This window comes from Myotis davidii, unplaced genomic scaffold (genome assembly GCF_000327345.1).
Source record: "Myotis davidii unplaced genomic scaffold, ASM32734v1 scaffold524, whole genome shotgun sequence".
NCBI classification, from domain to species: Eukaryota; Metazoa; Chordata; class Mammalia; order Chiroptera; family Vespertilionidae; genus Myotis; species Myotis davidii.
Genome location: NW_006299263.1, coordinates 2731344 through 2742055, shown reverse-complemented (window position 1 = coordinate 2742055; position 10712 = coordinate 2731344). Strand labels below are relative to the sequence as shown.

Here is a 10712-nt window from a genome sequence, read left to right as displayed (position 1 = left end):
CCTGCTGACTGAGGAGAGGACAAGATGGTAAGGCGTGAGCATCCACCTTGGACAATCCGATGATGTGCTAAGACACCTGGCAGATGGAAGAAACCTGGGTCCCTGTGACTTTGAGAGACAAGTCCACCTACCACCCAGACTTTCCACCTTTGGATGTTGACACATTTAAGCCATTATTACTTTGGGTTTTCTGTCCTTCACAGCCCAGCCTAAATCAGATAGATACAACCTCTAAATAGTTGATTTTGTTAAGCCAGAGGGCAGGGAGGAGAGACCTGGAGGCCTCAGCCTCCCCATGAGGGCGTTGGTACTCAGGTCTGCTGCCCTTGGTAGCTCACAAACCTGGGCCGACATGTCGATCAGTCTTGGGAGGGACAATCTGCTGCCTTCATCCGTCTTCAGGAAATCCAGCAAGCATCCTGAGGAAAGAGAAGCTGCAGCTGCACTTCTGCAAATGGCCCCTCCCCGGCCCGCCAGCCTCCTCCAGGTGTGGGCTGCTCCCCACCGGGGCCGAAGCAAGTGGCGCTCTGTGAGACTCTTGTCCACAGAGAAGAAATCAATCCACAGTGTCCGAGTGCCTTCCGCTCTGCAGAATTCCAACCTCGGTCCCCACGGCACCCAGGGGGCAGCTGATATGCTCCCGGCTACTCACAGGAGGTTAGTTTTCAGCCAGGTTCAGGGTCACAAGCCAGGGAGCCGGGAGCACAACCTGCTCCTCTGACTAAGTTCCGTGCTCATTCCAGCATGACCTTCTCACTCCCTTCACCCTTGGATGGTAGAAAGTGTGCCTCTCAGCACCAGAATGGAGAGACCCAGCCCCTTGAATTTGGTGTCTCTAAAAGCCCTGAGGGACACTCACCTGAGGTGTGGCTAAGAGGTGAGCAGGGGAGCCATTGGGTCCCCAGCTCAATGTGGGGCCCCCTTCATGGAGACATTTAAGGAACTATATTAGCATGGCACCTTAGAATCCACAGGAAGCAGTGTGTGGTCAGTGTCACAGGAGGGGTGAGAAGGAGGTCAAAGGCTGAAGCCCAATCCCCGGCCCACTGCCCTATGAGAGCTTGGCCACACTGGGGACCTCAGAGGACAGCACATCCAACCTCTCTTTTCACCGTGTGGTAAAATGTCCATATTGTTTTAAAAGGTCCCATGGCTGGTGAGTGGTAGACCTGGGACTAGAACCATCTCTGGATGCCCAGCCTACTGCTCTTTCAACGTGGCCATGGTCTGTCCTTCCCAGCAGGTGTCAAACAGTGCCGGCCACAGAAGGCATGCTCCAAGTGCTCCTGAGCGGAGGACACAGCTCTAGAGAGCCGCTGACTAGTACTTGTCTTGTTCCTCCCCTTTGTCCCCTATGGCTGTGGGACACCCTAGGCCCGCAGTGTGTTGGCTAATCCACTCAGCCCATGGCTCAGTGATCCCCTGCACAGGTCCCCTGCCGGCAAACCCATGGTAGCAGATGGGCCTCTGCCTTCTCAGCCCCTAAGCCTATAGCATCCCCCAAACCCGCCTCTGTCTGAGGGACACAGGCCCCCACGGGGCACCACCTCTGGCCATGTACTCGGTCACGATGTAGATGGGCTCCTTGGTGACTACGGCATAGAGGCGAACCAGCCTTTCATGCTGGAGAGTTTTCATCAGGTTGGCCTCGCCCAGGAAGGCCTCCGGAGACATGGTTCCCTCCTTCAGGGTCTTGATGGCCACCTTCACATTGTTTCTGTAATAACCTGGGCCGGGAGACGGGGCGGGGTGGGGAGAGAACAAAGAAGCCATTCAGAAGTCCCAGAGGTGTGGGAGGTGATCCCTTAACCAAAACCTACATAAGCTTTTGGGAGCCATCCGATGCTGGGAAGTGGGCTGGGGGTTGAGGCTAGAGCCACCCCCTTAGGAAGTGGCCCTGAGCTGGAATGTACAGCTTTTGAGGGTGATGGATGCGTCAGCTTATCTTGCCAGATGTCAGCCTGTCTCAGCCTCTCTCCGGCATTTGAGGAACAGTGTTCTATGCCCCCATCATCTCATTGGTGAAATGGGTATCATCGCCTCTGTCCCTTCTCCTTCACAGCATTTCTGGGGACACAGGATGCACTGTGCAAATCCTGAGCCTTCTGTGCGTCAGGACGCAGGGCAGGGCAAGAGGCTCCCGGCATACCGCACACTCACCCATCCAGACCTCGCCAAACTGCCCAGATCCGAGTTTCCGGACCAGCTTGAGAGACTGCCGGGGGATTTCCCATTCATCCTGGACCCAGGGGTTCTGAGGAGCCGCGCTCACACAGGGTTGGGTCAGCTTCTGGCATAAGCCATCCCCTTTCTCTGTGTTAGAGAAGAAGAAATGGGGCTGGAGGTTACCAGAGCAGCCAGGCTCACATCTCTTCCGGGAGAGCCTTACCTATCTTAGCTGTGTCCCGCACCACCTGTTGCTAGCCCCACCCCCACCCCAAGTGCTCCTATACACATGTGCATGCGCACACACATGCGCACACTCAGCTCTTTGCAATTGTTTGGTATAAAGCGGTGATGGCAAACCTATGACACGCATGTCAGAGATGACACGTGAACTCATTTTTGGGGTTGATTTTTCTTTGTTAAATGGCATTTAAATATATAAAATAAATATCAAAAATATAAATCTTTGTTTTACTATGGTTGCGAATATCAAAAAGTTTCTATATGTGACACGGCACCAGAGTTAAGTTAGAGTTTTTGAAAATGCTGACACGCTGAGCTCAAAAGGTTCGCCATCACTGGTATAAAGCAAGGCATGCTATCCTCAACCTGATTCTCTCTAAGGTGAAAACATTTGTTACTCTCCAGGTTGTTGAATGCTGATCCAGTCGAAGGGATTAAGCACACAGACTTTAAATCACTATGTTGACAATGTCAACTCCAAGATAGCACCAATGATTCTCAATCTCGAGATCTTAGCAATAAAGCGATACAAGGGCTGCCCGGCTCAGGTCTCCACCCCCAGCACATGCCCCGTCTTACTAGAGTAGTGCTGCACCAAGGCCTGGAGCGTGGGGAAGGTGATTCGGGGGGAGACGTAATAGCCCCCTTCATCCAGGGAGCGGATCTTATAGTGTTTGATCACCTCCCCCTGGGTGGTCACGTCCTTCACAGACAGGGAAAAGGCACCTGGAGGGTTAATAAACACACAGGCATGAGAAGTGAGGCATAAAGAGGGAGAATTGGATGGGGATGCGGGCTTCATTTCAATGCCTTGGGGAAAAGCTCCCTGCAATCTGCTCTCCATTTTGACCACGTCCATCCTGGGCTGCCTTTTCCTTCATCTCAACCTCAGGTCTCCTGGAAGCCTGCCCTGTCAGCTCCATCCGACTCTGTTCTAGATGTTCCTGCCAGAGTTTCCCCAACTCAGCCAGGGCACCAAGAACTCTGGAGCAGGGAGGATGTTCTTTTAGGAAGCAGACCGGGCACCTGGCCACTCGAGGACCCTTTGCCATGGAATATTGAGAATGTAGAGCTGTTGGAGGGACTCAAAGGTTGACTGATGGATTGATTCATTCTGCTTGTAAAGGCTGACTCTAACTCACCCATGCAACACCAAATCTCAACCTCAAGCACCGCTGTCCTGGGAGGAGAGCATGACCAGCTGTTTCCCAGGGGGTTCTGTTCACATCCACTCACACGTCAGTGTGTTTTGTCATCTATGTTAATGTTTGCCTGCAGACAACGCCTAGCCAATGCCAGGGGTTAAGAGTAAGTTAAGGAGGCAAGAGTTTCCAGTTGAGAAACTTCTTCCCATTAACTTGATGTTTTCATACAATGCCTCTGACCTCCTCTCTGGGTACCATGCCCCTACTCTAACTGGGAGGTAAGAGAGCCAGCCGAGGCCCAAAGCGGGATGTCGCTTGGCCCTGGTCACTCTGCTAGTTAAGCAGCAGGCTTGGGAGCCCTGAAGTCCTTCCTAAGGACTTGCCTACTGCGAGCAGTACCACTCCCTCCCGCCAGGTGTCAGGCTTGAACACCTCTTTTTCTGGACGTGACGCCTGATTTTCGGCTGTACTGTTTGTCAGCAGGCATTTCCTTTCCTTTCAGACCATCACTCTGTCTCAAACTCTTTCTCTCCTCCCATCTGCCTTAACCATCGTGCCTCTCTCATCACCTACTTGCAAAAGGACCCCGAAGAGGGTGGGTGTCGCATTAGGCGCCTTGCTCTGGCCACAGCCCACACCATGCCTGCAACCCCAGCCCCAACCGCAGGCTGCAAACTGTCTCTCCCACCTTGCGCCTAGTAGGTGCAACTATGCCCCAGAATTTAAGGAATTGCAGAGTGGCTCTAGTGAGTTCACACCACCGGAGCGAGACAAAGGGCTTCCTCCCATTTCCTCGTCTGCACCCTGCGTGCACAAACTCACGATGAGCCCAGGATACCTGCTCTCTTCCAGCCAGAACCACAGCCCAAGTTCACGACTTCGGTCCCTCACTTGCCCAGGCTCATCAAGGATCTGCTATTATCTTTTTACAATTTGGTATTCTTCTTTAAAGAACCCCCAAATCCTATCAGCTTCAGGTTCACAAAATCTGTACCTCCTGCTTCAAAACCCAGACCCCCTGCCCTGCCTCTGGGCTGCGCTGGGCACGCAGACTGGGCTCCCAGAGATGGAGATTTCTTAACTCTGGAAGGACCACCTGCTTTTGGACTAAGGGGTGCTCACATGCATACTGATAAACTGAGGCTAGAGATGCTTAGGGACACCTGGAAGCCACAGGGAGCTAGGACTCTGTCCCCTTGCTTCTGAGTTTCTAGCCTGTCTTACAGCCACTGTGGACAGATGTAGACAGAGGGATCTTGCATTGGAGTTCTGAGGGGTTGCGTGTGTGTGTATGTGTGTGTGTGTGTGTGTGTGTGTGCGCGCGCGCGCGCATGAATAGGTGTATGTGTGGGGGATGAAGATGCTTGGATAACCCTGCAGCCCAGCTCCATCTGGCCATGTCTTACAGCCACTGTGGACAGATGTAGACAGAAGGATCTTGCGCTGGAGTTCTGAGGGGTTGCGTGTGCGTGAGTGTGCGTGCGCATGAATAGGTGTATGTGTGGGGGGTGACGATGCTTGGATAATCCTGCAGCCCAGCTCCATCTGGCCTGTGCCCATCTGGGACTAGCTTCCCACAGTGGGCAAGGAGGAGGTCCCCACCCTTAAAGAACCCCTCCGTCCTCCACACCGAGGTAGGGAGGAGGGCACCTTAGCCACAGGCAATGAGAAAAACATCCCTTCCAGGGTGAAATGACATGATATCTGGGATTTACTTCAATATAATAGGGGTGGGTGGGGATATGCATGAAACAAGATGGCTGAGTTGATCATTGTGGGAGCTGGACGTTGGGTACAAGGGGTTCCATTATACTAGTCTCTCTACTTCTGTGTGTGTTTAAAATAGTCTACAAAAGGAGTAAAACACATAGGTTTCATTTTTGGACATAGGTGCTCTGCCATTAAAATGGAATAGTGGCAATATACATACCAGGTGGGTCAAACGTAGGTTTGCAGTTGTGAGTGTGTGAAATAGGTTTTATTCTTGTATTATTATTTATTAGTTATTTTCCATATGAAAAACTGTAAACCTACATTTTCCCCACCCTGTGTGTGTGTATGTATATATTAAATGCATCCATTGGTGCACTTCAGGAAATTCTGCACAGAGAAGTCTGCACAGAGCACCCCAACTCATCAATGCACCCTCTCTCCTCCAATCCAGCCCGGACCCTTTGAGGGGCATGAGGATGAGGGCTCTCCCCTGAGCCTCACAGTGTGTGATAAGCAGCTCTCTGTGTCCAGCGTCTGCTGCTCTGGTGTTTCCACTCACTGCAGATCTAAGGCCGTGAATGGAGCTGTGTGTGTGTGTGTGTGTGTGTGTGTGTGTGTGTAATTGAATGCCAAACCTCTGTCCATTCTCATCATGCCAACCACAGGGAACCAAATCCAGCCTGAACTGGGAGACTGGGGCCTGGGGGCTGCCAGGTTCTCCTGGCTGGCATTGCCCTGGCAGCAGCCAGGCCTCAGGTGGGGGCCGCCCAGAGCACACAGGGAGGGAAGGGCTCTGCCCACGCTTACCTTTGTTGGTTTCGCTCTCTCTGATGAGAAAGGAGCCCACCTTGTTGATTGGAGCCAGAAGCTGCCTCTCGGCATCTTTCCGGCTAATTGATCTAAAGAACCACCTGGAAAAGGTCAAAGGCAGGCGAGCCTCAGAGAGTGGCCACGCTCCTCGGATCATTCCTCTCCAAACCTCCCTCCTAAGCTGTGCCTCTGCCCCCAGGAAATAAAGTCTGTGTCCCTGTTCCCAGGTCCCCCCTGAGCCAGCGCTCCTCCCAGCTTGGTCCACGCATGCCCCTTGGTGTCATCCTCCCCTTTCTTCCCACTCCTGGACTTACTGTTTTCTTGAAGTGAAACGAAACCATTCTATGGGTGCCCTTTGTTAACTTCACTCTGGGAAAAGGCGCCCAGCCGCCTCTCTCAGAGCACACTCTCCTTGCAGTCAGTCTCTGAAGTAGATTCTCAGAGCCTGATTCCCACCATGGCCCCCTGCGCAGGGACTGGTCAGCGTGGGAGTGCATGCTGTTCCCGGGCTGGGCCAGGGCCGGGAGTGCCAGACAAGGAACCCTCCCAAGGTCTACCTTCCATCACTGCACGAGGGACACCAGGGTCCAGGTGAGCCAGGAAAGGTCGGTTCTCATATGGGGGAGTGAGGTGCTCACAGAGGAGCAACTCTCTCAGATCACGCAGCAATTGAAACATCGTCAAGCCTGTTCCAGGAGTTCCAGCTCCCTGTCCCTTTCCTGCTCCCTCCTGCTGGGCTCACACAGGCTCACATTTTAGCCACTGTCTGGCCACACCCTGCAGGGCAGAAGCAGGGGACATGCCTCTGCTTTGAGGGGCCTTCCGTCTGTCCACCTACTTTTCCACTTCCAGGGTCTCTACTCGGGCCACAAAGTTGCTGGGCACGTAGCCTTCTCTTCCCGTGATGAGAGACTTGGCCAACCACCAGTCTCCAGACCTAAGGGAAGAAGAAAACAACATAAATGAGACAGTGGCTCAGACGGGTGCCTCTCTGAGGCAGCTCACAGCCCCCCGGGACTGGGTCTCATCCCTGCGAGGCAGAGGACCCACAGAGGCAGGCAGCCTGGCAGATGAGAGGGAGCTCACACAAGCTGCCCAGTGACGTGGGACTACCTGGGCTATTTCAAACTCACGATGCTCCTTGCCCAGGGGAGAGGGGGGATGCACAGCCTCCAGGGGACATTTGGTCTAGACCAGTGTCCCAGCCATGCCCAGGTCCCATCATGGTGCTTCTGGATGGCAGCTCCCTGCTTGCTGGTGGTCCCTACGATGGAGGTGGAGAGAGGGCTCTGGAGCTTGCATGACATCTCTCAACTGGAGCCACATGCGGCCCTTTGGCCCCTTGAGTGTGGCCACGAAGTTTCAATCGCACTGTACGTGTTCGCCCCACGTGGTATTTTGTGGAAGAGCCACGCTCAAGGGGCCCAGTTTGCCGACCACTGGTCTAGACAGCCTGGCCAACCCACTAGGGCCCCTCTTGAGTAGTCTTCCTCTTGATTAATGGACGTCTTTAGAACGTAGTGAGCGAGTTGGGACTGGACAGAAAAGACAACACAGGAGGGCTGCTGGTGACAGGAGGAACGGGCGGCCCACGGGTGGCCAAAAGGTCAGGGTTTGCATGCTGTTAGCTCAAGGTCGTTGCAGAACGTCAAGAACAAAGCAGGCCCTCAGGACAATCAGATGTGTGAGACCAGACTCTGGAGGAGTCTCTGAGAAGGAACAGTGAGAATAAACCACAGCTGACTGCATAAGTAGAATACCTCACGCGATCTCGTATGGCGAGGGAGACAAATACGGACACCACTGACTCCAACACAACGCTGTGATGGAGCGATGTGAACACTGTGGGAGTCAGGAGGGCTGCACGAAGGAGGTGGCATTAGAGGTGGGCTTTGAAGGAAGAGTAGGGTTTTGACAGCGGAGCAGGACACCCCCTCACCAGCAAGACTTTGGAAAGGCGGATGGAAGAAAGATAGTTGGGTCAAGTTAAAGAAGATGCTGGGTACCTGGGCCTGGGGCTGGGCAGTGGAGAGAATATTCTGGAAGCAGCTAAAGAGCATGGTGGGGTGGAATAAGACAGATGGGAGGATGGGTGGGAGTCCTGCTCTGATAGAGAGCTGCAGAGACCTCTGACCACGAGACAGCATCCTGGAAACTTACTCTTTTAGGATCTGCAGCTTCTCCCCTTTCAGCATCTGCAGGTCACGGTCATTCACTGCCATGTAGTCATACAGCGCCACCACGAAATGCTCTTCTAGGGGGGACAAGGAAGACATGGCCACCGCTCAGGCCCACGGGACTGATGGTAGGGCTGGGGTAAGCCTGCGCTGTGAGCACCTTCTGGCTACTAAGAGGGTCAGGAAAAGGTAAGGATAGAGGGGAAGCCATGTGAGCCTTCTCACTCACTGATGCAGAAGACATTTCTGTCTGGCAGACTGACCTGAGCTTGCTGCTGGGAACAAGGGCATACTGCCCCTCTGAGCCCATCGTGACTTCCTTTCTGGACCCTACCTAGAGATCCTCAGGCCTAGATGGGGTTAGTGTGTAAGGGACTCGGTAGCCCAGCGTTTATGGAGATCAGCAGCGTGGACCTGATAACCGAAGACCCAAGTCTGGAAACTAGTGTGGGCTGATCCCTTATCTCCCGGAGGCATGTGAGCTTCTCCTCTCTTCCCGTCCCCACCTGTCCCTTCCAGCCTCTGCTCCAAAGGGAGCAGTGGTCTTGGAACATGGCAGCTGTAACTTAGACCTGCAGCCATGCCCAGGTCCCATCATGGTGCTTCTGGCTGGCAGCCCCCTGCTTGCTGGTGGTCCCTAGGACGGAGGTGGAGAGAGGGCTCCGGAGCTTGCATGGCATCTCTCAACTGATGAGGGCTTTTCTGCACAGCTGTGAGGAGCCAAGGCTCATCTGGAAAAGGTCACCTGGAGACCACCTAGCTTCCCCGAGAGTGATGTCTCTCTGAGCCCATCGTGACTTCCTTTCTGGACCCCACCTAGAGACCCTCAGGCCTAGACGGGGCTAGTGTGTAAGGGACTGGGTAGCCCAGTGTTTAGGGAGATCAGCTGCATGGACCTGATGCCCAAAGACCCAAGTCTGGAAACTAGTGTTGGCTGATCCCTTATCTCCTGACCCACAGGTTGAGAACCACTGACCTAGACTTTCTTCCTGGAAATTTGACCCCTCTGGCAGGAAGCAGAGGATGGCCCCGCGATGCTAATTAATTGTGATCCCCAACAGGACGAGAGACAACAGGTGAGGTCACTACCCGGGCTCCAAAACCTTGCTCATGAGTCTGACAGACTGAGTTCTTGCAGAGAGGAGCCACGTCTTATACAGCTTCCCCAGTCCTTGGACACAGCCAGCTCTGGGTCCTGTTTGCTCAGTGGCTTCTGTGTGAGTGAGTGAGTGAGTGAGTGAGTGAGTGAATGGCTAGACCCAGACCGGCATTCTGCTCTCCCGTACGCCACTCCTGAGGTCTGAGCCTGAGTGAGTGAGTGAGTGAGTGAATGAATGAATGGCGTAGGCCCAGGCCGGCATTCTGCTCTCCTGTACGCCACTTCAGAGTGAGGCCACCATCCCCTGAGACCCTCCTGAGGTCTGAACCCCGGACTCAGGAAGGCCGGAGTCATTTGCTATGTCACCTCTATAGTCCTGCCCACCAAAGTGCAAGTGGAGATGAGCGGGGGAGGGTGTAGTGAGTGGTTAGAAGGTCAGCAGGGGACTTTTGAAAGTGAGGAACAGGGCGGTAATTCAAACAGCAACAGACTGAGGGCAGGGAGGGAGGACTCAGAACCATGGTCCTCACCCTCTGAGGTTGGCAGATCTTTGAAAGCCTGGATTTCATGGTGCTGTCTGTGTTCACTGTAACTCTTGTCCTTTTGTGCTCATCTGTAGTTTGTAAAGTCCTTTACAGATGCCCACCGAGGTACATTAAAGGAACCCGTGCCTGGCTGCCAGAGAGACCCCCAAGGGCAGGTGAGGCTGGGTCAGAGCTGGGCCGCAGGCTCCGCCCTCAGTCTCCCCTAAGACTCTAGGGGCCCAGGCACCTTCCTCTCCAGGAAGCTGTCCCGACTGAGCCCCTGTTCTAACTGCATAAATCCGGGTCCTGGGTAGGAGGCCTGAGGAGCCTCAACTTCCAAAGCAGCCCCTTCTTACCTTGATCTGGGTGTGTGTCGGGAGGTGCAGGAGCCAGGTGGTTAAACAGGACCTGGAGCAGAAACACATGCCCTCTGTGTTAGTTCAAGGCCCATGGCTGGGCAGGGCCTGCAGGGCGGTGGGTGAGGCTGCTGTGAGTGTGGGAGCTGTCCTGTTGGCACAGGAGTTTGCACAGGTACCAGTGCCATCTCGAATAAGCCCGGGATCACCTGCCATCTTTGCCCGGACCTTATATACATTTAGAGGAGGGGTATGTAGGGATGCCCAACTTTGCAAGAGGCAGCTGTGGAATGGATGTGGTGGTCGGGGGGAGCGGGGGACACCCCATCACCTGGCTTAAAAATCCTGCCTCTGCCATTAAATGATGAATTTTCTTAAGAAAAATTATTTTTAAAATGTATCTCTCTCATCATTGATGTTTCTATCTCTCCATCTCCCTTTCTCTCTGATACCAATAAAAATATATTTAAAAAATGTAT

General features: G+C 53.8%; 1 protein-coding gene across 1 annotated transcript in view; it reads right to left on the bottom strand.

Moving 5' to 3' along the window:
• Positions 1-10712, bottom strand: part of BLK (BLK proto-oncogene, Src family tyrosine kinase) — a 54882-nt gene that overhangs the window by 6403 nt on the left and 37767 nt on the right. The window contains exons 4-10 of the mRNA XM_006774781.2: positions 8238-8331; positions 6916-7014; positions 6075-6178; positions 2989-3135; positions 2161-2313; positions 1548-1727; positions 343-419 (exon numbers count right to left, since the gene is read on the bottom strand). Coding sequence (XP_006774844.1) covers positions 343-419; positions 1548-1727; positions 2161-2313; positions 2989-3135; positions 6075-6178; positions 6916-7014; positions 8238-8331 — 854 coding nt within the window. The remainder of the gene's footprint in view (positions 1-342; positions 420-1547; positions 1728-2160; positions 2314-2988; positions 3136-6074; positions 6179-6915; positions 7015-8237; positions 8332-10712) is intronic.